Genomic DNA, 27,753 nt, shown 5'->3' with positions numbered 1-27,753 from the left:
TCCCCAAAATGGCTTGCTATGGGGGACAGTTTTTAGTTTTTTGTGTGTGTGTTTGCGTGTGTGTGTGTGTGTGTGTGTGTGCTGCCCTCCTTTTTTTTAAACATTTCAGCAGTTTTCTCTCCTCTTGCCATAAGGTGTTTCTATGACTACGTTATGTAGGCCTGTGTGAGCGGGTCAGAGGCGGGGGTCCCTGGGAGAAAAGGGCCGCATTTGGCTGATCATTTATCAATGTCAACCGCATAATGATTCTCCCTGCAGTCCCCCTATTGATGAGGATAATTACATTAGCTCAGAGTGACTGATCAATAAAGCCCAGGGAAAATGGTTTATTATAGCACCACCAAAAAGGCTTTCTGGAAGAGGGGGACTGGCTGCTGTTTTTTTTTTTTTTTTTTTCAAAAATAAATAAAAGGCAGGGTTGATCTGCGCAATCCAAACTCCGGAAAGATAACCGAGTGAGAGGGAAAACTTCATCCTGACGCAGATTTTGTGTTGTGATTTTAGTGCAACCTTTAGTTTTTTCCCCCCTTCCCACGACTGTATAGTATTCTCATCTTTTCTTTCTTTTATAGCTGTTTAATGTCTAAAGTGAAGCTAGTTTATTTTTTCAACAGGCGCTGGAATCCAAAATACACTACAATACCCATCTTTATTACATGAGGAAACACTTGATCTTCTTGGGGCTGGAAATCGTTCAGTTTTAAACTCAGCTGGCAAAGTCAGATTGACTAATGCAACATATATTCATGTCTTCATGTGATTTTACCTGATGATCAAAAAAAAAAAAAATACTGGAGGTAACATAGCACCTAAAGGCACCATGTAGCTGGTTAAGGTGCTGATTTCAGAAAATATTGTCTTTATAATCTGCATCTTGATGGCAGTGACGTCTGATGCAGTGACTAACAGATCAAGCCGGCCTTCATGTGGAAAACCTTGAATTAAAAGTAAACAAAAAGTAGTCTTGTTTGGCTGGTCAAGTAGTAGAAATACTACACCGAAATAAACAAAATAATCCATAAAGACGACCAGTAAATTATTTACTGACCGCCCCCCCCCCCCCCCCCTCCCATATCCCCCCACCCCCCCAGTCTTCCTCTGCTCGTGCGTGTGTTCTTTAATTGTCAACAACTTATCCCCTGCAGGAATGTTGCAAACTCTTTCGCCTTAATTCTCCGTGGTGCTCCGCGCCAGCTCCCATTTACCGCTGATGAACGTGTCTGCAGGAGACAGCTCCATTATCTAGTTATCATTTATGATAGTATTTCCTCAGACAATAGAGGAAGAAACGTGCCTACACAGATAGTCCCCACTGATGGCTCTTCGCTGCCCTTTTACAAATAACGCGGAGACGCTTAAAGCCTATTTATTTGATGGCATTTTGATAAAGAGAAAATTATGATTTTATCTAGAAAATATAACCCTGACATATTGAAATAACATGCAATTAAGACCTGATGAGAATTTATTTTATTCTTTTTTTTTTATTTGCAAAAAAAAAAAAAAACCCAAAACAAAAACAAACAAACAAACAAAAAAACCCTCCAGTGTTCCTTTATCCGTTTGATATAAATTCAGCAAATAAAAATATGTGCATTAAACTACATTTCAGACGTCGTGGAGAAACTCTGGTTTTGGGAAGAAATGCTGAAAAAGAAGAAGTGGCTTCTCTGTGGTGGCTAATGGGTGATATTCAAGACTTTTTGCGCGCTTGGCCGCCTGCCTTCTTAAAAATGAGTGACAGTCACCCCCACAGCCCCCCTCCCCTCCTCCTCCTCCTCCTCCCCGACACGCGCACACCACTAAAATAAATCTTAATGATGTAAAAAATTATAATTAGTCAAGTAACATAGCTACAGGGGTTGAGAATGATCAGAAACTGGAAATTGCAGTGGCCAGTTGCGGAGCTGAGAAGCAGAAAAAGAGGGCGTGTGAGTGCAGAATAAATAAAGCGCAATAAAAAGGGAAATAGTCGGAGTTTAGTCAAGCCTTGAGGTACTCAAACCTTTATTTCAATCAGTTAAGATTTAATTAGGCAAGCCCCAGGCCCGAGCGTCTCCTTTTCTCTCTCATTATGTCGCCTTCTCCAGCGCTGTGTTACAATGGCCCCAAGGTTGTCAACATTTGACCGGTTTTTCCAGTGAAATAATCACGGTTTATGGCTTGAGAACCCATAAGATTCGCAAATAAATCTGGCATTATTCCATTATGAGAGGGAAGTCCTAACAGTGAGCGGCGAAAATATCGATTGCCTTAATTTATGGGTTGTTGTTGTTGTTGTCCTCAGTTGATTGTTTTTTTTTTTTTTATCCCAAATTTCCTTCAGTTATTTTGGGAGCTTAAAAAAAGGTTAGAAATATCTTGCGGGTAGCCGAGGGCAGCAAAGTGAGACATTTCACAAGAAGTGTAAATAACAGAGGGGGCTGAGAGAGAGAGAGAGAGGGAGGGAGAGAGACACGCACACAGAACATTTGCTAAAATATTATATTGCTCATGGTTATTGAATTATACGCGCTATCCTATTGGTACGGTTCAAATCAAATAATTGATCATATCCATATAACGTAGATGCTTTTTTACTGGGAGTGAGAAAGCAAGAGAGACCCCCCTCCCCACCACACCCTTGGGCGCACTGTTATTACATGATGGCGACCCCTTCTGGAGGCCAACGTAAATGTGTTTATAGAAAGAGAAGAAGAGGAAGCGGCCTGTCTATCTCTCTGTTGTGACACCGGCTCATGTGAAGCGTTCGTTCACTTTTCTTTTTTTTTTTTTTTTACAACCTCAAAAATTCATGCAAAAGGGCTCCCGCCAATTTTTTTTTATCCTATTCCATCCTCTAAGATGATAAGACCCTGACCTGCTACAGTGAATGTGACCTCCAAAGACGCTCATCTAATATTTACTTACAGGTACATAGCTTCTTATGCATGTATTAGGCGGCCACGTTGATGGTAAAATCAATAAAGATGGATTGTAGGGTCAATATTATGCTTTGCATGGGGACTTGTTGCCTGAGAGAGAGTGTGTGTGTGAGAGAGAGAGACAGAGAGAGAGAGAGAGAGAGAGAGAAATGAGCATTTCATAATAGTATGCGACCGCAACATCTCTGCAAGAGCTGTGCAAGACCGAGTCTGTGTGTGTGTGTATATATATATGTGTGTGTGTGTGTGTGTGTTTAAAGGAGAGAGACTTGAAGAGCAGGGCAGCAGGGCTGAAGTCATCCAGCCAGGGGCCTGAAGGACCCGGCTAACACTGACATCATTAATCACGGCCCACTTGAAGATTATGACTGAAAGTATAGAATCGGTAACCATTATCGTCTCGAATGGCAGTTAAAACCTCTCCTTATTTTTCAAAACAGTGTAATGGCATAGAGGTCTATACAAAAAAAAAAAAAAAAAAAAAAGAAAGAAAGAGAGGAAGAAACCGGTGTTGGGTGGTAGACTGGTGTCACTGGGATGAAGTTACCGACTAACGTTTCCTCTGGAGGAAATACCAAGGAGACACAGAGGTGGTCGACTTCATTATGTAGCAACACTGGTTTAATAATGATTATAATAACAATAATAAACTAATAATTCCATATGCAATCAAAAATAGAAAATAAGCTGCCATTGATTTAAATAACAGTAAAAAATAATGATAATAAAAATAACAACAATAAAAATAATAATAGGAACGCAATGTGTTATTATGATTTTATTATTGTGATTTTAAAAATAATAAAATAACGAAATACAATAAATTCCTTTTCGAAATTAAACTAAACGCGTTTTAAAATCGTCATTAAAGTGCAAAAGAAAAACGTTGTTTCTTACTTTATTTGTGTCTAAAAGTGGAAACGGCTTTCTTAATATTTTCGGAAAATTTTTTAGTCCGGGTGACAAATAATTGAGATCATTTCCATTACATAAAGCAACGTCGAGGAATTATCCATTTAAATTTACTGACTCTAAAGTTAATTCTTCTTTTCTTTTTTTTTTTTTTTCTGTAAGTCTGTCTTTTTTTCCGTGTCATTTTGTAGACATAATGTGTTATCATTATGTGGCAAAATAAATGTGGATGAAACGTTCCAGCTGCGTAACGACTGCAAATTGTGAAACTGTCTTCCTCTTCAGATCACGTTACAAAATATACTATATCAAAGAATGTAAACGCATCCACGCTGCTGTTTGAGGAAATACCTTCCCACAGCATCAACTGCAGCATCAGACTTTCTTTTTTGTTTAGTCTGTCCATTTAGGTTTGTCATCCCTGGTGTTTTATGCCAGTTAATCCAATGACTGATAAAGGACTGCTAAGAAAACGCATCCTCCATCTGACATCTTGTAACATCCCTGAGATCCCTTTGATGTGCATGCTCCTATTTTATATGTGAGAGTTTGGACCAGTGAACAGCATATGAGAGAGAGGCAGGAAAAAAAAAACTAGCAAGGTCCCTGTTAGCAGTCGGAAGCTGCAGTGATGAAAAGGAATAGCTGGTGTCAAGAACTTTTTTAGCACATCGCTACAGCTGGTGGGAATAAATAGTAGCCAACTGAGGAGGAGGAGGAGGAGGAGGAGGAGGGTGGGTGAAAGCTGGGACATAAGGCTATTTGTGTGTGACCACAGGGAACCTGGGTTTTCATATCTCCTCTACACAATAAAAACCCTGTGCAGACTGTCTCACAAGTCCAACTTTGTTTCTCAACAAGGAGTGTAAACTATTGTCAATATTCAGATAGCCTTCATCTGCCAATAATGACAGGCAGCCGGCTTCCTATCTTATCTGTTGGCCAGGTAGCTCCGTACCTGGGGGGAATAACTGCTGCGATAAAGGGTGTCTGGGCCAATAGAAAGACTCTTGTCTGTCTGTGAGGAGTTAATGGAGAACGCCACTGGAGACAGGAAGTCCTCAGAAAGTGAAAAGCACTTTATTGCGCACCTGAATGGTCTGGCATAGGGTTTCTCTCAAACCCAATGGGAAAACCACATTACAGGTCCTTACACAGGGTCATTACAACAGGGCAATGGAGTTCAAGTGATCCATTGCATTTGAATGACAACATCACATCGCTCCATTCATTCTTCCTTCTTGTGTGACCTAAGGAGGATCCCTGTGGGACTGGGATGTTGTCAGCGGAGTGACGGAGCTGAAGTTACAGTAGAGAGAGCGCAAAACTCGGTTCATTCAAGTTTTTCCTCAAAGTATGTGTGAAAATTCACTGCAGCACACGTGTTGCCTCATCTGCTTGTCAGCGACTCTGAGTCAAGACAGTTGTGGTGACTGTTGCTTTCTTGCAGCAACAGGTTCCTGGACCAATAACCCACAGTGCACTGCAACATGACATCATCAGGCCTCTAAAAATGAACTGCAACATCGATCCCTTGCAGGCTGACCTCCCATAAGTCAAATATAGGCTAGATGATGTGGGACATGTGTTTGGATGGAAGTGTATATTTACCTGTCACCAGGAACTCAAGGGCATGGCAGCAGTGATGTTGTATCCAGCCCCAGAGTGGAGTGTTTTGGGGGTGAAAATGAGTTGTAAAAGTGATAAATGGCCCACATTTCTCAGAGCTGAGGAGCACTGGAGCTGGCACCGTGCTTTCAGCCAAACAGTTAATTGCTCAGCACAGTGAAGGCCCAACAAAATACTCGTAAAGCATCACACACACACACACACACACACACACACACACACACACACAAAAAAGGTTGAGTCCAGTCAACCTCTTCTTCTCTTCTCCCTTTCTGCTACTCCTCCGGCTAAACGGCTGCTTCCATCTCTGCCCTTCACAATTTCCCAGCACAAAAATATTATGTTGCTAGTGGCAACAGCTCAAAAAAAAAAACAAAAAAAAAAATATAACCAATCACATCTGCTCTTTCAAATATTTCCAAAATTAAGCTGAGTCTGTACATAATGGAGGAGTCGTCTCATCTGTGCGATTTCAGGCCAGGATTTATTGTGCTGTGATAAATGATCATAAGGCTTGTTTTGACAAATGCAAGGGTACTTCTGAATGAACGTGGCGCTGGCACAGTGTGCAAGGCCAGACCCACTGTTATCAACTGGATTAGTGGCTCTGATTATGCCTGAATTCAAGCTTTGCTCTCAGCACCAAAGCCTGTGGTCGATGCATCCCGTAATAGCCGCAGTCGTCACCATGGCCACCGCCACCCATGTACAGTAGCCCCACCTCCTCCTAAGTGCACTTATTTCATAATAACAAGCTTGCGACAGTTCTCATCAGGCCATCGTGCTCACAAATAGAGGACAAGGGATATGGTGAGCCGGGGTTTGTTTTGACTGAATCAAATTCTGTCTCCAGCCTCTTGCAACTAACCTTTTCCCCCTGACTACCTCCACAGTCATATTTTCCTATCACACAGCTCTAATCTTTTAGAATGTCATTGGTGCTCTTACGTCTACTGCTACCTTTCCACTGTCTCTCCCTCCTCTTCCTCTCCTCCACCCTGCTGTTCTCCTCACCTCGCCCATCCCCACGCTGGCCTGTACCTGTACCTGTGGATGTAACCAGGCCTCCCCTGGACCCTCGCTGTGAACAGGAGATGACACACTTTCTGGGTCACTTCTGTCACAGTCCAAATGCCACTCAGGGGGGCTGACCTTTCCAGTGGCCGACGCTAGAGCGGGCAGCCCCCATGCAGGCTGTCACCCCTGTGGTTCCAACCACAAACGCACGCTCCCTCCATTTCACTGACAGACCTTTTTTTTCCCCTCCAAACTCACCATGCTCCTCTGCGGTATTCCCCTCCTCCTTTTTATCCATGACAATACATGTTAAAACAATGCGCACAAATCAAAGACGACAAGCAAAAATAGCCGCTGTAAAATATGGCTGATGTAAGACATCTTGACTAAACTCAGGACCATCACAGGCCTCAGCGATGGCGGCAGACACATGGTGTATCAGGTCTCACTGGAAGGAACTCCAAATATGCTTCCTGGATTCATTTGAAGGCGTGGGTTACACAGCGAGCGCCTCTGTTTTTACAAATGTGAGCTTGGCTCTAAATGGAATACCTCAATTAGCAAGGAGCCCAGTCAACACCTTTCACTTTAACATAGTCTACCATTTAAGATAGAGAGGTTTCCATTGCCAAGTTGTTCCTTTTAACAGAAAGGGATTCGAGGTTGCTCATTTAGGGCTGTCAAAAATGGGGATATTTCAATGGCCAAGCCCTGGGTGCATGTGATCTGATGTCACATCAGTGTCAGGAGTGATTCATAGCTCTGAATTTTTTGTTTTTCAAAGCTCTTGGCCGTGTCTCTGCTTGTCCTGCACTGCCAGTGACTCATACGCCACTAAACTAAACTAGCCCCCACATCTCCCCCCACCCCTCTGAGTGGATTAATGTGTCATAGTTGTTCAGTTTCCCTCAAACATACCATCTGCCTTCCATCCTGTCAATCAAACATCTACTGCTTTGCCATTTAAAATCCCCCAGACCATTTTTCTCATGATCCATTGTTGTTTTTAAATAACAACGTCTGATTAGCGGGCAGAGCTTCCTAAAAATAAAAATGAAATCTCTTAGTATCTGCTACAGCTCAGTACAGAGAGGCTGCTTTTTTCCCAGTGCTGTTATTCAAGCCCTCTAAAGATCCTTTTTTTTTTTAATTTCAAACTGGCTCCTCTGACTCTTCCAGGAGAACTTTTATTTATTTCCACCCTGTGATGTCTTCCTGAGGCTGAGAGGATCCCTACTAAAAGCACTATGCTGCCTGGGGCAGAAACAGGCCAGAGCTCTCTCCACATAAATAACACAGAAGCGTGGAGGAAGTCTGTTTGGTGGTCTGCTGGAGGGATAGAACCTACCCTTCAGTCTTTCACTGGTTCTGTCCTTCTTTCTCATTCTCTGTGTCTCAGTGGTCTATCTAGCAGCTTGGCTGAAGAGGCATAAAACAGCAGGATCTGGAAGAGATTGGGCCAAGATGTACATTTGAGTCGGTAGTGGACTTCCCATTGCTTGCGGGCCCAGGCCAGACAGAGCGGATGCTGTGAACAGGATCAAACTAATCTGACTCATGGGAGTCACAGATTTAAGAATTGCAACCAATATCACAATAGTGGATAAAATGTGTAACTAAATCGTTTTGCATGTAGTTTCTTGGCAATGTTGTGGCAGGAAAATATTAATATTACACCTTTTTCTTCTCCTTTACACAAAGTGTCAGTAATCCTCATAAATTACTATATGTCAAAAATGTTCTTTAAATGAAAAAATACTGTATCTCAAGTTCTCGCTGGATGCCTCTTGAGGATCAAATTTCTCCAGAACACTGGTGTTCCTGGCCCCAGGAAGTGACCTCTCCAAACTAGCCTTATATGGAGAGCACTTGAGTGCCCCATTGTTGTGACAAGAACAATGAATCTAAAAAGAGGTGGGAGACAAGGGCAAGGAAAACACAAAATAAAGACGTCTAGCTCTTAAAAATCATCAGATGGGAGCTATTTTTCTATATTTGCACTCGCATCATGGAAATCTTGTCAGCTGACACTGATGTCGGCCCTCGCCTTTGAAGTGGGTTTAAAAAAAGCTGTATTTAGTTTGCATTGTGTGCAGAACCTAATTTATAGGAGTTGACCCTGGCTCCTCTTTTGTGCGACAGCCATCTTGGAACACAATGGCAGGAAGGCTTGAAACTTGAGAGGAACTGAATCTGCTGTTTTCCATTTTTTTCTGTTCTTATTCAACAGAGAATTTTCCCTCCCTTAGTAAAATAGCTCTGTTTTTGTGTCCAACAGGAGCCATAAACTGATGTCTAAGCATTCCATGGCCAGGCAATAGGGCTGAGTTTAACTGGACACATGGGGACAGTTGTTTTGTACCACATGGAGCAGGGGGGCCTGATAGAGGAAGCCATGGCCGCCTGGCGACCCCACAGTGACCCAATGGCCTCCTCATGGCGGGATCAAGGCCTAGATGGGAGCCGGCTAAGGGTTAGAGGTTTAAGGGTAACAAATCAAGTAACACTTTAGTGGTATTTAACCCCCCACATACCATATCTTTCTAACTGCATACGTGGTGCATGACTGTGCAGAACAAACATAGAAATGCTTTTATTCTATACGGGGGAGTTCCCCTCCGTAATAGAAGTGGAATGGGTCAGGTTTGGGAGTGATTACACCATAACGAAGCAAGAACAGAACATCTCTTCATTCATATCTCACTGTACTTTTTAACCAAGGTAGATTCAGCTCTCTGCAGGACAACAGGTGAGTGCTGATGGTCAGTTATGAAGCCTCTGTACTGACAGATCTGTGATATTGGGAAACAAATAAAAAATCTCTTTTTTTCACTCAGTTTCAACACTGCCACAGTTAGAAGAAACAATACCTGTGTAAAATGATGCATTTTCTGAGATGGTGGCAGGTTCTTCACCCTTTCACTTTTTTTTCTTCTTATCGTTTTGTGTGTCATAAAGAAGAGGACAGGACAGGGACCCCCTATAGGCAGTGCATATCTGCTTCTAAAAGCATCACTCAACTTTATGTTCACCTCTGGTTCCCGAAGCCGGGCTGTGTTTCTTCCATTAGTATCTGCTCATAAAAGAAAGCTGGGTTGTAAAGATGTGCAACAGACAACTGCTGGATAGTCACACACCTTTACATGGAAATCAGGTGTTACTACGTACCTGTGGGCACAGACATGGCTGAAGTTAAAGAAGTGTATTAGAAGTATATCAAGTTTATGCTGTTGATAGTCATGACAAAAAATACTCTAAACCACTTGTCAGAATTTATTAATAATAAACACGTACAAAAATACACTGTGCAATATACAATACAAAAACGATTACAGCATGAATGTTGGATAGAACATAACAAGAACTGAATGATTTTTTTTATAGTCCCACTCTGCATTCATAGAGGTGACAATGACCTAATTTATTTGCATTTTATTTGACTGTGACCTCAGCTCTCTGGCTCAACAGACACCTCAGTCCCTTCTGTGGAGAACACTGAAACGTTAGCCTTTTTGCTTGTTGAAAATGTTCATATTAAATATTAAATACTGACTTTAGCCCTATAAATAACATTGTGAACTAGTGCTGAAACAATTAGTCACTTTATCAATTGGTCAAACAACAGTTTTTATAATCAATTAATTATTGAAGCATAATGCTAAACATTTATCAATTGCAGTTTTTTTTTTTAATTTTGAAGATTTGCTTCTTTTCTTTGTTTTATATAATTGTTAATTGAATATCTGTGGATTTTGGTATGTTGGTCATGCATAACCAACAATTTTAAGCTTCTGAGAAATTGTGATGGCCATTTTAAATGATTTTCTGACATTTTATAGACTAAATAATGATAATAATTGCTAGTTGCAGCCCAAACCATAAATATGATTTAAAATATGTATATTGTTTAACCATAATGAAAAGTAGCGGACAAGAAAAATCATTGATGGTACTGGATTTATTGTTAAATAATTACTTAATAGTTTCTTAATCATAGTTAAGTTAATTACAAAAATACATAAAGCAGACAGATTGTAGATAATAATTTTGTGATGAAATTTAGTTGAGTTGTGAACTGTACTGAACTGAACTGCGGTCAAATCAAAACAAAAAAAAAAAATCTTCAATACATTTGTGAAGTGAAAAAGGTCACTGTGAGGCCAGCCTTAATCAGAAATGATCCTGTTTACCCCCCTGGAGAGTGACTGAGAGGGCACCGAGTGACGCAGGTGAGAGACAGGCGTCCACCCAGCCCCCGGACCGCACCTCTCTTATCTGCCTATGGAACGGAGGAGGAAGGAGTGACAAAGGCCAGGGCTCTGGGTGTGATAAGGAAGGGCCTTATGTCCTGCTTTGGCCCTGGCTCTCACCCTGGCTGGCCATTACGAGAAGCCATCCAGGGGCCAGGAGTTGACCACAACCAGGAAAGCCTCCAAGATGGTGTTTTCACACACAGGTATGAATCTGACCCTTTGCTGTCAGATATACATAATGTGTTGGTGTGTATTTACATGTGGTAGCTTTGCGGCAGAAAGAGAGGGAGAAAGGTAGAGACAGACAGAGAAAGAGGGTCAGTTGGAGTTCAGGGCAGAGCTCTGCCAGTAGTCTCACACTGCAGGAAAGCCAAATTGCTTCCGGATCTAGGTATCCACCCCTGCACAGTTCAGTGTTACTGTTCCTACCCTTCCCGCCTCCTTGTACTCCTCTCGCTTTCCTCCCATTCATCCACCCATCTTTAGTTGTTTTTTTTTTTTTTCTTCACTCATTATTTCCTCACTCTTTGTCCCTCTTTTGGCTCTTGTGGCAGTCAGTCCTGCTGGGTGGCATGACACAGGGTGACAATGTCTGTAGGGAAGCAGTCTTTAAGTAGGATACCTCTGTCTCTCTGGCAGTCCAGCTCTCCAATGAAACCATACCAGTAGATGACAAGACCTGGACCAAATCTGCAGTGCAAAACAAAAGAAACAAAGCCGGTCTTTTGTTAGTACATCCTTGCTGTCATCTCAGACAGTTCTGCAGTAGCTTTCACTGAGTTATATTAGCTGCTTTAAAATTCAGATCTGTAAAATGCTCATGGCTGTTGATGTTGGATTTGGAAAGCATAACAAAAAAGCAGACAGTAAGTGAAGAGATACAAAGATGGGAGAGTAGCAGGATTGATCTATGGGAGATAAGGTCAATTAGGTATTTTCCTTTGATCACCATCCAGGAAACTTGTGCTGAATCAAACAAAAACGCCGCCAGGAAGATTAAGATCTCTCTGACAGGGTGATACACACTTGATCACATTACAATGGCAGTGAAATAACAATAATCTGTGAAATAACAAAGCACTACCAAGGCCTCCGGAACCTGTCATCGGAAGCCTTTGGTACATAGCAGAGCACACAGAGTTCAACACAAAGTCTGAGACTTAAACACTGCATCTGGTGGTTAATGTTAGCCAGTCCAACAGCGTCCAGCTGTTTCATTCACATTCGCTTTGAAAGCCAAAGCAACTTTGCCTTAGTTGGCGAGCACTGCAGTTCCCAAGAGCTATAAATAATGACTTTTCAAGCAACTGAGAAATCAAGTTCAGACTATTTAAATGTTAGGTGTTTTTATTTTTTTCCTTTGTTCTATCTTTTCTTCTCTCCCTCGCATATTTTTGCTGCTATTGTGTCTCATAGACACTGTAGCTACTGTACACCTGAAGGTCTGCTGAAAGGTGCAGAAACAATTAAAACGGAGGAGTTGTTCAGCGGGAATGTGCAATGTTATTTCACTACGTCTCCTCACAAAGACAATAAATCATCTTTCAAGCTATTTATTATGCCCCAAAGAGCCACCAGTGGCCTCTCTCTGCCTCATATAGATCATACCTTTTCTTTGAACATTAGCTGCCATACATAAAGACATGTCACAGTTGAACTCTGAACGGAGAGCATCTCAGCCCCCACATGCAAAACCAGATTCAGTTGGCTGACAGTGCTCCGGTCCCAGACACTCTATCCTCAGACAGTTAACAATGTTGTGGGGCCTCTGGAGACCTTGACAGGAAGCTAGCAAAGGGCCACGGAGGGCAGCAAAAGTTTAGCTCCAAGGTAAAGTGCATAAAACCTCAACTTGTGACCAATCATTTCATATTAAACTACTGACTCAAGCATCCTATGTGTTTTAACAATAATTATGGGAATATTTAGTCTTTTGTATGGTTATTATTTATGAGCTTATTATAAATACCTAGAAGGTCAACATTACTACTTCACCAAGGTATTTTAACCACATAAATGCTAGAGCAAGAATCAGCTGTTGCGACGTATGTATGTATGTATGTATATGTGTGTACTGTGCTGTGCTGTGTTGTGTTGACAAGGCCTTGAGGCAGTGCATGTTCTACATACAGTACTTGTATGGAGACAGACACATGCACAAAATAATATGTGACTATACACGCACACATCCCTCCCTCCAAGAGGCCCTTGCTGCAGTACATGCTCCTGCACCCCATCCCTGCATTCTACGTTTTACAGTGTGTGATTTACAGTGCTGTATCTATGAGCAAACAGGCCAAAGCTAACAGCCCTGGAGAAAGCCCACAGATGCACACTGCAAGTTCACCACAATGTCACACACATAGCTCAGCCTCTCAGCACTGTACAAAGCTCAAGCCCCCAAACTCTCACTGTTTCCATGGTTGATGGCTGTGCATGGCCGCCAACTCTTAATATGGAAATGTTATGGAAACAAAACCTAAACATTTACATTAGATGACTTTGGAAAAGGGGTTATGCTCTTCTTTTTTATTCTGCCGCCGCACTGTATGTATTTCCTGTGTTCTGGATGGGGAGGTGAGGCTGAAAAGGGGAGAAAAAGGGAGACCAGTCTGCGCAGAGTGGAGAGAGGCAACCTTCTGAAAAGGTTAAAACTGTACATCAACAGATAAGGCAGCGGTGTACGATACATCATGTCCCGGGTCTGTCAGGAGAGGCCGAGCACAAATTGAAACAAGCAAAATTATAAACACAGGGGAGCCATGTCACCAAGGCCTTTCCATACCATAAAGAAAATAAATGGACTTTGAATCCTACTCAGAATTAATACAAGTTAATACTACAGGGACCTTGAGGTAAGAATCAGAGACTGGGAATAGAAACAAAAACACTGAGGGGGAAGGGTGCAGTCAGGAGGCTTAGACTGAGCTTGATGGCTACAGTGTGAGATTCTCGATAAAAAGTTCCAAGCAGCATCAGATACTGTAAAGAGAAATTATAAATATATATACAGAATATGGTGCCTTACATACCGGTCCCTCTGAAGTTATGTGTGTTGTAACACGTGATTAAGTGAATGGAGGCTCGTGTTTAAATTTGTAGGCTAATTATGGTTGATTATATGGGCTGGCTCACCTTAACCTGGCGCGTGCTTATTATATACACCCCGTCAGAGTCAGCCATCTTCCAATAAACACCTAACTATGTAACGAGTTGGTGAAATTGTTTGTGAAATGTAGCTAATTTCAGCAAGGGGGCCACTTGACGAGCCCGGGTGTGGATTGCGGCTGCCAGCTACGCTTTCGTTAGTGTTAATGAGCGGGTGCTGGTCGCATTTAAAGCAGGTGCCAAGCAGCTTACTACGGCAGCTTAATGAGAGCAAGGCACTCAGGAACAAAAAACCCTCGAATGGAGAAGAGGAGAGCGTTATTAGTGCCTTCCTGCGCACACAGCGAGTCATGTAGACAAGCCTCACACAATGAGATCTCTCTGCCTCTGAAATGCACAACCCATACATACATAGAGCATGAGTCAAAAACACAAACTGCAAAAGCTAATAAAAACACAATAAAACACAAACTGTAACCTTCAAAGAATGTGCAAACTTGCTTTCTTGATTTTATTTCTGCCCCTCTCATTTTCTCAGAAGTCTGAGGTTGCTGTAGGTCAGACAGCGTGGCCCCCTGAAAAACTCACATTTAACATTTCTACCGAACACACAGATCAAGGTTAATTTGATCTGCCACGTTTGGTGAGAAAAAGCTTTTCTAAAACTGGAGGCCGAGCACTTCTGCCAAAACACATTATAAGAAATGATGAATTATCAATAAAATAAAGATGAATTTACACTCGACTTAAAAACACCCTCACTTCATTTTACAAACCACACAGACCCATTTTAAACAAACGCCCCGGCAATGATTTAGACAGCATAAGCCTCTACCTGAGGGTGAACTCTACGTCTCTGAGGTCTCCCCACAAAGGCCTCTTTGTTTTCGGCATCCATACATCAGGTCGCAAGGTACGGCCACTAAAGCGCTGCCAAACATTAGCTTTTCTCTGCTGTCTGAAATGCAGGTATGGAACCCGCTCAACTTCTTTTTAAAACAGAGAGCACTGAGAGTGATTGGGGTGATAGGTATAGAGGAATAAAAGTCTCTGCGTGGACAACAGAAGGTGTGTATACATAGCAAAAGACAGAGAGAAAGTGTGTGTATTAGTGACAAATGGCTTGTTCATTCGGGGTCAGTCCATGGCAAAGGCAGCTGCTTATAGGAGTTTATTTACAGGGTCAGATAACAGTTGTGTGATGTGTTTGTATGTGTGGAGTTTCAGAGGGGGGCAGTGACCCAAGGTCTGCATGCCAGGTTATATGGTTCTGCAGCTGATCACTGAACACCCAGCTTGTATATTTTAATTGCCTTGTAGTAGTTTGTTGTAGCAAGTCAGCCAGACTGATGATGAAGACACCCCTGATAACACAAGCTTCTGTGCACACAAATGGGCCGACTCTGCCCAGAGGGGCATCCTTAAACAGGGAGGTAAATAATCCCCTGCAACAAACTATACATCCTAGTGTCCATAAATAACAGGAGTTGAATGGAAGAGTTAACCTCCCACAGACAAGTTATTAACATGACTAGAGCTTAGAATAGAACACCTTCTTTTCTCCCCCGCCTCCCTCTTCCTCTTTATGGGCAAGGAAAATTTCGATTCTGCTCAGGTATGTAAAACACAAATACAAGGCAGCCGTAGCACACAATTGTACATTAAATGAGTCACCCAAACCTACACAAGCACTGTAATTAAGGTGGAATAGAAGGCAATAAAGAATAAAACATCTTCCGCCAGGTGTAACTCTCCTCGACGTTTTTATGTTTTCTGTTGCCGGGTTATGGAAATGGAACGTGACGCGGATGTAGTTCGTCTTTGTCACTGTTGGAGGTGGAGAGAGTGTTTTATGCGCAGGTATGTTTGTGTATTGTGGTGTTGGGTAGGTTAACATGAGGGAGTGGAGGTGTGATGTGTAAGTATGAAGGGAGTGGGAGGTCAGGTCGAGTCAGTGTGTTGTGAGGTCTGTGTTGCACTGGGAGCTAATTTACGCTCACTGATGCAAGATACCAATACCAGAACAGAGATGAGAGGATTACAATGCTTTATCTGGTAACCATAGCAACTACTGTAACCTATGGAGCAGGACTCAATGACCATTACAAAATTAGTCATTATCAACCTGATCTACCTTAATCTTGGAAACACTAAGATATGGTGTATTATCAAACACACCATGATATTTGCATGAGGATGTGGAGACCGTGCTGACTGTCACTTTGAAAATCTTATCATCCAAACTCACACATATTTATTTAAACAAAGATTGACCTGACAAATAGGCCTATGTGGTTTTGACAAAAGCAAATATCATTATATTTTTTGCTGAATACTTTGATATTGATAATATAAAAAATATTTGGGAGATGACTACTGGTGTTTTTAGAAGACATTTTAAGACAGAAAATTTTAAATAGGTATTCAATGTGACACTAACCTAGAATAGTCAAATCAGTTCAGAAGTCTTTATCATTTTACTGTAATGTGAAATAATTTGATGTATTATATTAATTTTAATTAACATGCATAAATAGAATGAGTATTTTTAATTTTTGGTACTCACTGCAATGCCCTACTTGTTTATTGAACATCTTAAAAAAATTTTAAAATTAAAAATTAATTAAATTTTTATGTTATATGTTATATTACCTTGTGCAAGTAAATACAATTTCATATAGATATGACACTTAAGTTATAACTTTTTTCTCAATGAAAAAAATACAACTCAAATATTTCTTTTTATTATTTTATTAATAACCGTTGACTTTACTCTGCATCCATGAGTAAAATCCTGCCCCAAAGCTGCTCTCGCACTCCCCCTACACCACTGTACTCAGGGACTCTCCAGTCTTTATCTTCCAATAACCACTTATCACTTTCTCTGACCTCAGTCCCCCTCACAGCCTCCTATTACCTCAGCCACCTTCTCACATTAACCTAAAATCTTATCACCTTACACACACACAATCTGACAGAGCCTATTTCAATCAGCTGATTGATAACCTGGCTAATACATCATTCTGTGAATGAGCACATGAGCTAATAAGTGTCACATAAAGAGCGGTTTTATTTTTGTTTTGACAATAGCAAGACACAGAGAGCCGTGCTTCGCAACGCCATTTGGTCCTAGTTAGGATCTGCAAACATCCTCCAGCCGAAGGGAGGAGTCTTAATCAGTGTTTGGAACTCGTTAAGTCCCTTAACTGAGCATGTCGCCTACCACATTAGCAACACATATCTGAGGGAACAAGTGTGCGTTGTGTGTGTAATGTGTGCTGGTCCCCTCTCAGATCTATGAAGTCACGGTCCAACGCGCTTTGACACACTCTGGTCTGCTTTGGATGTGGAGCGAAACCAAACAAGGTGTGGTCTGGCCTTGGCTTTGTCTGTTTAGTGTTCAGAAGTTGGTCCAAACAGCACTGAGGACAATGCATACGACAAAACAACCTACTGACGACAGCTCCGCCATGACACCAGAATGACCGACATTACAGTCGGGTTGGAGTTATGGAACAACTTACACTTCAACATCAGTGTTCTCTCCAGCAAAAACCAAACTTACATTTTAGACTTTCTGTGCGTCATTCCTTTGTCTTTTACATTTTGTCTTTGTAATATGATTGCACTGATTAGAATGGTCTGTCTCTGTGTTATTCTCTGACTGTATAAGGGTTAACATTCAGATGGTCAGAGCTCACCTGATCTTTTCTCAGATATCGACTCCCTTTCCTCTATAATGACCCTCTACATCATGAAAATGGCTTGATCGCTTCAGTTATGACACACTGAGTGGGTATTCATTAACACTTGATACTGATATTATTAAATTCTATTATGGCAATGGCTTCAAATGGTGTCTCCTATGCAAGTGCCATAGGTAATAATTGAGTCTTGATGTGTGTAAATGCATTTAAAAAAAATACACTGAACAGGATTGAGATACCCTTGATTATATATTATATGGGAAGTAAAAATAACAGTATAAAAAAATGTCTCTGAGGCTTTCACTGTTTTAAAATGAGGCTTATTAGTCTCCAAAGCCAAACACTGGCCACAGTGCTAATTTGAAGATCTGTCCAGAGAGTCCCTCTGGCCTTTGATGAGTCCCCATGTCTCTAAGTTCTGCATGGAGACAGGAAGTTCCCCGTGGTGGCAGGCAGGCAGGCTGGGGGCTGGGAGGCTACGCAGACACAGAAGACCACAGCGTCAGGGGGATACATGCTCCTTTAACCTGTTATTGTGAACTCCCAGCAGCCCTGGCCGATAATTGCCACCTGTCTCTGGGGAAACACAGTCAAAGGCAGGCAGAGGGTCGGCCATTTTGTCTCTGTTGCTGCTCCTCACCCCACACAGCCCTGGTCCTAATCCTGCCCTTAACCCTAGCGGCTAACGTGTTTTCAATTTAGGATGATCCCCCTCTACACCCACGGCCCTAATCAACAACAGTTTGTACTGTAACCCTATCTGCCCTTGCGAGGGCAGCATCAGCCTGACCGGGCGCCTGCAAACCTGATGGGTCCAGCAGAGGAACAGTGTTGTGTGTGTATATGTATGATATCATGTTTATATGTGAGGTTGTGAGGTCATAGCATGTGTGCCTGATACTTACCTGTTTGTCTTGCTTATCTTGTTAGGGTATGAAAATATACATATAAACATCCACACACACACACACACACGCGCGTTAGTCACACAGAATGCTGCATATAATCAGACACTTAATGATGAATGTATATGTAAAAAGTGAAAGTCAGTACTCTATTTTTAAACATATTTTGAGAACACCTTACTTTGCTGAAAGTAGATTATTTCTAGATTCTTTTTAAATATCCTGTTTCCTGTTTTCAACAACTGTGATAAGTTGTTATGGCTATGTTTACATTTTAGGTGACTTTTTACAAAGTGACAAATACACATTGTATATCCTTTTTTCACTCCTAATTGTTCTTCATTTCGGGTTCAGGAATAAGTCACATATTTGCTGCCACTTCAGTGAGGGCTGAATCAAAAGTTAGGCATGGAAAGGCAGGTGTGAATGTTTGTTGTGTAGGGCCTCCTGGCCTCTGCATCCACGAGTAAAACCCTGTCCCAAAATTAGAGTGTGGCCTCTAATGTCTCCCTAGGAGAAAAAGAGGCCTGGCTTTCATCCAAGTCAGCACCTTTGGAAGTGCAGTCGTGTTACCACCATTAAATCAACATGTCAGCGCCCGGCCCAGTGAACTTCTTCACCCAGACTCCACCGCTTACAGCTACCCCACACACCTAATGAATTGGTGTGAACGTCCATCTGTCTGCTAAAATGAAAAGGGGAAAGGAGATATGAGGAGAAAGAAGAAAACAAGACTCGGTCAAAACCTAGTATATGGCTGGACCGTGTGTGGTCAATGTGCAAAATTGTGGCCAATTTGTTACAGGGATAAGTAGTGGTATTGTGTATAATGTAAATTCCTGGATACTAAAAGTTCATCGGCAATTTTCTGTAGCGGTCCCAGTAATGTTTGTTGTTAAAGTGTACTGAAGTAGCATATCACATGACATGGTTAAGCAATGTTTGAGTCAAAAAAAGGACATAAATGTAGTTGCAAGAACAATACTTTCCACTCATATCTTGGGATGTTTGATTTGAGAGATAACTTATTTTAATTTTAATTATAACTATTCTAATGAACTTTTAACTCCCCCTGCTCTTTCATTTGTTTCTATCTGCCAATGTCTGTAAATTAGTAATACGTAGGATTAGCATGCTAGGCTACCAGTCCATCAGCTTTGTGACTTTATATCCATGCCGTGACATCTTTCAGAGCACACAAACACTGTAAACACACCTGTCACCTGCCCAGCACAGTGCTGTTAAACCAGAAACTACACATTATTTTTATACAGTCTATGGGCTACACACAGCATGGCACAGCTATGCTAATGATGATAGCCATGCTAACTAGCTAATAGCCATCGCGCAAGCTGGTAAAATAGATTTGTCCCATCTCTTTGTATCTGTGGGTTGGTGCTCCCGTCAGTGTTGGAGCCTCTATGTGAGAAGCTTCGGTTGGTAAATGTGTGTTTTTAAAACTTATTTTGGGACTGCACTTACTCTCAGTCCCGCTGAGAGTTCAGGGCACTCAGGGCTCCACTGTAAAAATCCCATGAGGACATAATACAAACTGTTTGCACAAATTCATTTTGAAAGAGCAATGGCCAGTGGGGAAACACTGGGCTGGCCGACCAATGGTGTAACTTCATCACTCAGTGAGTCAGTCAATCAGTCAGTGACGGACAGACATTCAGGGTTATAAGGCTAGTCTGTGGCCAGTCCAGACAAAAAGATATTCTTTTTTGAGCTGTTGCATAGACCATTTGCAGTCCACTCATATGATTATCATCACTAGACACAGAAACACTACTAGTCCTATTGAACGGAGATCTGCTGTGGCAAAACAACCAAAGCCAGGTTATGGTATCCCAGCCGTCAACCTTGGCCTCTGGTTCCAAAATGGAACTGTCCCAGTTTGGGGGGCGAGTTTGGAGACGGACACAGGCGAAGGGCCACAGAAAGCTGTGTGCTTACTCGGCAGTCTGTTTACATTCCTGAGGGTAATTTTAGCCCCCGGGGGGGAGCAGAGCAGGGGGGCCGACATGTCGTTGGGTCTTGTCAGTGGTCGACGGGCCAGCCGGCGCAGTGGCGGCACCTGGACATGTGGGTGGTACATAAAAACACACACACACACACATACACACACACACACACACACACACACACAGACCTCAGGCGGAACTTTTATCTTGTTTGCAACTCCATTATTTACTACTTTTAGTAAATTTAAAAAGAGCTAGCTAGCATCTTCTACATAATATCAATATCTACTTTGTCAGAAGCTGGACTGGACAACTAAATGGAGACACAAGCCGACGAGGAGGCAGAGTGGAAAATCACACAAGCGAGGGTGTAGTCTTGGTAGCAGGCCCACCACAGAGCACCATTAGCTTTGGACAACACAGGATATCCCCAGTGTTTTCACTGATGATCTGGGGTGCAAATCTAATTTCATTGTAGTTTTTAAAAATTTGCTATGCAAACAAAACAATAATCCTAGCTCAAGAATGGCTAACAGCTTCTGTGTGCGTGTTGGGATTTGTCTTTTTATTATTCCCAGCCCAGACTGTCCCTTCAAAGGGCAAGAAAGCAAAATGTCCATGTGTGTTCGCCGTGTTCGTGTGCGAGTGCGTGTGTAAAAGAGAAGGGGAAAGAGAGGGAGGGAGAGAGAGACTCAGAGCTTATCGAAACTAATTAGGCGAGGGATCAGGATGGAAGTTAAATACTGGGCTACATGTAATGAAAGAAGCAGAGTGGGGGACATCTAGGGGTCAGGCCCACACCAAACAGTGGTCCTCAGGCAATCTGGTATTGATTTTCACTCGTTTGGGGATGAAGGTAGACGGGGGGTGGGGGGGTGGGGGGGGCGGTGAGTCATGTAGCGAGAGAGAGAGAGTCAGAAAGAGGCAATAGGGCAGAGTCTAAGGGTCTCATGAGTTGTCAACTTGACAGTTTAACCCCTTTTGGAGTAGAACAAACAAACAGAGGGATCTCCTGGGCTGACAGCGTTGATCTGTCATAGCGATGACACTGCAAAGCCCACACAATGCCCACACAGGAGAGGAAAGTGGTGGTGGTGGGGAGGGGTGGCTTGATACAGATATGCAGAGGCACATTCCTTAAGCCTTAGAAGATAGGACTGTGCTCTGCTTAAGCTGTGGCAACACTGATCTATAAATATTTGCACCTTTGAAAATCTACATTTCCACTGACAGATAAATTTAAAAGCAAATATAGACTGAATAGGAAATCTGCGATATTTCTTGTTATTAGCGTTCTATAAAGACTAAAAGCACATATTTATGCAAAAGAGGGCTGTCCAAAGTGGAACTATCTGTTACATTTTGGTCTTTCCCCAAGTCAAGAACTTTGCGAGTCCCTGATAAAGCTGGATGGGTGACCGTCCACAACCGCACAGACACACAGATGTCAGTGCTCCTCTCCTGTCACTCAATCTGCGAAGGCCGTCACCCCGAGCACCTTCCCTCTCATGTTCTTAAACACTTGAAGGCCCCTTTCACTTTTCCCCTCAGACTGCCTCATCGCTTTGTCAGATTGCCAAGGGGGACTCCATTAGCCTGGCCAAGCACAGAGCCCCCAACTCTCTCCTATACTTAAAACACAAACACACACACACACAGAGGGAGGCTGATACACACAGCTAAGGCTGTCCACATCAAATTAGAGTGGCCCCTATTGTCCCTATTACGGCCTGGGAATGCTCCATCATGACGGATGCTACGGGGTCCCTCACTTGTCAGGAGTTGTCAGACAGATAGGGAGTCTGGGTACACACAGCTGACAGGTAATCTTAATGTCTTCAATTAGCCCAATTAGGCCTGTCATAAACAATTTGATAAGTGCTCGACCAACACAAACAGATAAACGCACGCACAAGCGCACACAGGCGCACACAATCACACACCGAGGTCTGCGGGGTATTAATGAGAAGGGTAATGGGTATATCAGTGGACGGTTGACTTGTCTTTTGTTTCAAGGAGGGGTGTGTTCCCATCCCTTGCTCTCAGCTGTGCACTGCTGGCTGCTACCTGGTCAGTTCAAATTGTACTATCTCCTTTCATTAGTGCATCGCTGGCTGAGAATCTGAAAGGCCGTGACAAAATTCATTTGAGACGAGTGGGAGCAGATTGCCTGAAGCAGGTGCTATAAGGGAGATAAAACAAAAGCAGCACCTTTGTGAAGCTCTCTGTGTGAGTGTATATGTGTGTTTTCAATCTGTGCGTGTGTGAGAGGCTTTTCCCTGGTCTTCACATTCTGTTCTTTTCCTTGCTATGGTAAATGGGTAATGACACAAAAGTGCTTTTGAAAAAAAAAAAAAAAAAAAAAGGAAGAACAGGGACCAGAGAGGAATTGGCCCAGCATACACTCAGAGCGAGCGTTTACAAAGCTGTGGTGAAATCTAAATATTGTTTCTAGCGTGACTAAACAGGCCAACACCTTTCTCTGCCGAGGATGTGCGATAGCTAACATTGTTTGATATGGTCTCTCCTTTATAATATCTTATCGCAGTGCAACGGTGACACCCACACTACATCCTCAGCTTTTGTCCTCTAACCGTTTCTTTAAATTCATCTATTTGCATTCACTATCAATTTCTTTTTGTCCAGGTAAGCAGGACACATTTCAGGAACTGTGAAGCACAAGCTAATGTTTAAAACACAGATTCCACAGTTTGCAAACACAAGACCCGAGCGAAGTTAGCATCAATATTTGAACAAGAACTCCACATCAACACTGCCTTGATCTTATGTACAGAGGCCCTGAAATGCCCCACATCAAGCAACAACACTGACACTTTCAATGCAGCGCTTATACACTTGTCTCTGGGCATTCGGGGCAATGTTGTAACAAAAGCGAGGAAAAAAAAAAAAATGAACAAAATACTATGAATACGGAAGAAGTCAGTTAAATCCAAGATAATGTGCTGAATGGTGAAATCCCAAGGCACATTTTAATTCAAGGAGTCAAACTGGGACGAGAAGACAAACCAACTGCTATCAGCAAGATCTGTGATGGACCTCTAACTCTACTTCTGATCTTTACCTCAAGTGACGGCTGGAATGCCATCTGACGAAAAAAAAAGAAAGACAGAAAGAAAGAGAAAAGCCGTCACCGGGAAGTTGTAATAGGAAATTGCTCTTGGCAACTATTTGTTCAAGCACAAGATTTTTTTTTCGTCTTTATGCCAACCCAGCGAGCCCCCATTGGAAAACAGGGCAGGTCCCCCTAATGAGTAATCTATTTCAAAGCAGTCGTGTCTGGGCATGACAGTTTACTGAGAGGCTTGAAGAACTGGTAATTACCAGTGTTACGGGGCAATTAATGCATATTACACTGCGGCACTCATGGCGGTGACTGTCAGCTCCCCAATAAAAATGAGCACTCTTCAGCTAAAGGGTGACATTAATTGGGCCCTTAATGACTATGCAGAGGAACCAAGCCAAATAGGAACAAAACAGGGGAATCGCTCTGACTCCAGCAGAGGGCTGGAAATTGGACTAAAAATGAGATTAATTGCTGTTTAGAAAAAAAAAGAAGAGAAAAAATGTGGTGAGGGAAAGGGGGAGAAAGAGGTTGGAATTATAGGGTGCAGAGAGCAAGGGCTGCTCATACAGATGACAATTCAATTAATTATTTTATACTGTATTTTCTATACCTTAAGGAGTGCAGACAAGCCTCAGGCCCATTTTGAAGGCTTTGTCTCCATATGTTTCTTATTGCATAAACAGCTATACATATAGTACATTTCCCAAAGCACCCGCATACGGTGTCATAGTGAAAATGTTCAATATTATGAATACTTTGAAAATCTTAATTTCAGAGAAAAGAAGCTTTCCCACACAACATGACAAAGGCAGTATATAGCTGTGATGATCAGGTAGCTGAGTCTTCCATAATTTGCAACAGAATAAAATCATTAAAATACAAGTATTTAGAGTTTCTGGGTTACACCCTTTTCTAAGATGGCCTTAAATACGCCTTTCCACTTAAAACAGTCTATAAAAACATTAAGCAGAACTTTAATTAAAAGTAAATCTGCCAAATTGCAGGCCTTCCACCCCCACAAATGTTTGTTTAGAAGGAGATCAAGGATGGGGTGAAGACGTGAAGTAATTCTGATTAATGTTGCTAAAGCTAGGCACGTACTGAACACCACCTGAATATGCAAGCTCCAAATCATAAAAATATCAGCATGCAAAACATGCCGTCATTTGCATACATTTTTGATTTTGGATTTCCTTGCTATTTAAATATGCAGTTAGAAATAGTCCAGCACTGCCTCTTGCGCTGTCACGCTGCACACTCACACTGTCATTGGTCCTGATAGAACTCTCGCGCTTCAAAGGGAGCTTTGCAATGGAGAAGAGAATGAGCAAATATTTGAATTGCAAAAACACATCATCTTCCGAGGGGAGGAAATTCAAGACAACTTTTTAGAGTTAAAGACACCCCCAACCCCCAGCAAGCTAACCCTCTGCACACAGCACAAAAAAAAGTCAACATATTCATAGCGTAAGCACTCTCCTCACTAATTTACCATATCCAAATTTGCGTAATGGGATATGACACATTTTAGAGGGGATTGGGGAAAAAAACTTTAATTTGAGGAGAGAACCATAAAATGTTTAAGCTGCCCTTGTATTTAACTGAAATCCACCACATAAATCCTGGTTCTCAGACAACCTGACATGGGTTTGATTACAGAATGAAGTGTAATTAGCTACTTAAGTTATCCTTTGCAAGGCTAGAGTGAGCAGCACCGCTATACTTGCTAGGTATTTCAGCATAACTAAAGAGATCTTTAGATTCAACAAGAATACCTTTCCCCTCAGGATTCAGCACAGCCAGTTAACAACCATTTACACGCAATCACTCCAGGAGAATCTCTGACAGCTTCCAACTTTTGCAAAAGTTCGAGAAAAAAGTGCAATAAATAATTTTTATGACAAATCAATATGACTCATAGCATATTTGAAACTATGAGCTCCACAAGTTGATGCCAGGATAAATAGAACATTTAAGCCAAAAGTTACAAGTCTAGCCATGAAGGCCATGAACAACATTAACAGCAATAAATACCCATCTTCAGACATCTGAAAAAATACCCCTGCAAAGGGGAAAACATTCATCTCCTGTGTTTATGATGTGTAAATTTATTTACCACAGGCTGAGACCTACCTTGAATTTTAAATAGGGGAAAATGTGAGCATCTCAAACACATACCAAGAAAATCTCTAGGACACATGGAGAATTAAGTGGTAAAATAAACTGTGGAAAGACAGGCAAATCAGCTACTGGTAAAAAAACAAAACAAAAAAAAAACAGGGCAAATGGTTACAGTTTTTTCAGAAGCATGTTAAACCTTTAAATGTAAGACCAATAGTTTGTGGATTACATACAGTAATTAAAGGATTGAGAAAAGTTTACACTGTTACTTTAATTGTAAATTATACCGCAACATCGTTCAAAAATATGAGTCAACCTGTAATCAGCCTTAAAATGCTTAATTCTAGTCATCTCTTTACAAACAGTTAGTACTACCCAGAGCTCCTAATTGCACCTCCCACCACTCCAACCCCCCCCCGCCCCCCCCCCCGTGGCCTCTACCTATGTGTAGACAACTTGGAGACAGGTCTGAGCAGAAATCAAACCTGAATGATGGATAGCTTTACTGCACAATGACCTCTGTCACTGGGTTCTTGCCCTAAATCAATGCTGGCGATAAGGGCCCTGCGCCAGCGCTTACCTTGGTATGTTCACCAACAGACCTTATCTATGGCAGGAGGAAGTATGAGTAATAACTAAAGACAAGCCACGACAAAACCACTAACCCCACCTTGTCAAACATAATTTACAATGTATATCCCTCTATCCCCCCATTGCTGCTGTTAAAATAGTAATTATGAGACCCAAAGAGATTTGGGACTGTGTGTTTGAAAGATTAACCTGTTATAGGTTGGTGGGAGATCGGTCCAAGTTGGGTTTGTATTTTAACAAGAAGACTGAAAGACGGATTGTAGACTGAGCACTGACATACCCCACTCTCCACACAATGACATGCACATTCATTCACAAAATTATGAATAACCTCCTTAAATTTCAGCACTGTCAGGTCTGTGTGGAGTGGCCCAAGTTTCAGTGATGCATACAAGAAGAGGTTGGAGGTTGAAGTTGAGAGAAGGGCTGACAGGGAGTAGAAGAAAGACATTATGAAGATTACAGCATTGAGAACTCCGAGACCTTTCAGTAGTTTTTCATTTGAGTGTGTGTGATAAACTGTGTGTGTGACATAGACAGAGACACAGAGAGCAGAGAGAGCGAGCGCGCTTCCAGGCAGTCGCGTCAAAATGGAGAGAAAGACCAAACATGACATCAAATGTTGCAATTAGCTGACCCCTTTCTCCTAGAGTCACAGTTTGAAAAACCCTGCCTTTAAAACCCTGATTAAAATGTGTTTGCTTTCTTATTCAAAATGATATTTGACAAGGTTAGCAATATTTCAACTAACTGCAAAAACATTCTTGTGGCCATAATCCTTTTTTTCCATCACTTTGCAGGGGCGCAGGTAACCTCAGAGTGAGTTTCCCATGAACTCAGCGCTACAATTTGAAAACAAAACCGCTGGGGGAGAAAAAAAAAGAAAACGCAGTTCAAAGTTTCACTAAGCGTGTTTTGTTTCACCCGGGCAGCTGAAGCTAAATGTTTTGCGATCATTATTCAGAGAATGTATCCCCATTCTAATTCAAACCACAACGAAGAGCCAGTAGTCTTTTCTTTAACCGCGAGCGCCATCCTAAGCAGAGACTCAGGGGGGCTGAGGACTGTCAGCAGCTCCGAGGATAGAGTTCCTCAAACCATTAAACCCCCTCATCACCAAATTAAGAGAGGTGTAGTCCAAGGGCCAATCCAAGAGAAATAAGATGTAATTTAATGGTGCACAACAATATACATATGTAAATGTATATGAATGTCAAAACTCAAACAACTTGGAATTGATGTTGAGCAAACTTTTTAAAAAAGGGCTACAAAGAGTCCGAAAACTTAAACAAAATGTAAATGGTGTCTGAGATAGTCTTTGTCAGTTTGCAGTTCTGACAAAACAAGATGAAGATAAGCAATGAATAAGGGGAAGAGATCCGAAATGGTCAGGCCAAAACTCTGTCTAAAGTTAATAGTTTTCACATCCATTCCAGCCGCAAGAGAAGAGAATGTGAAGTGTCGGGCTGGACAGTGAGCCAGGCCAGGCTTAGCTGCAGCTGTGCTCAAATTGAAGTGGCACTTTCTATCAGAGGCC

The 27,753-nt window shown here is 42.0% G+C and overlaps 1 protein-coding gene across 2 annotated transcripts in view; it reads right to left on the bottom strand.

Moving 5' to 3' along the window:
- Positions 1-9,735: 9,735 nt before the first annotated feature.
- cdin1 (CDAN1 interacting nuclease 1) overlaps positions 9,736-27,753 on the bottom strand; it is a 57,005-nt gene continuing 38,987 nt past the window's right edge. For both annotated transcript variants that reach the window (XM_042388854.1, XM_042388855.1), the window contains exon 12: positions 9,736-11,425. In XM_042388854.1, the coding sequence (XP_042244788.1) occupies positions 11,290-11,425 (136 nt within the window). In that variant the 3' untranslated portion in view covers positions 9,736-11,289. The remainder of the gene's footprint in view (positions 11,426-27,753) is intronic.

This window comes from Thunnus maccoyii, chromosome 16 (assembly GCF_910596095.1).
Source record: "Thunnus maccoyii chromosome 16, fThuMac1.1, whole genome shotgun sequence".
In the NCBI taxonomy this organism is placed as follows: domain Eukaryota; kingdom Metazoa; phylum Chordata; class Actinopteri; order Scombriformes; family Scombridae; genus Thunnus; species Thunnus maccoyii.
This window is presented reverse-complemented; position numbering and strand designations above follow the sequence as displayed.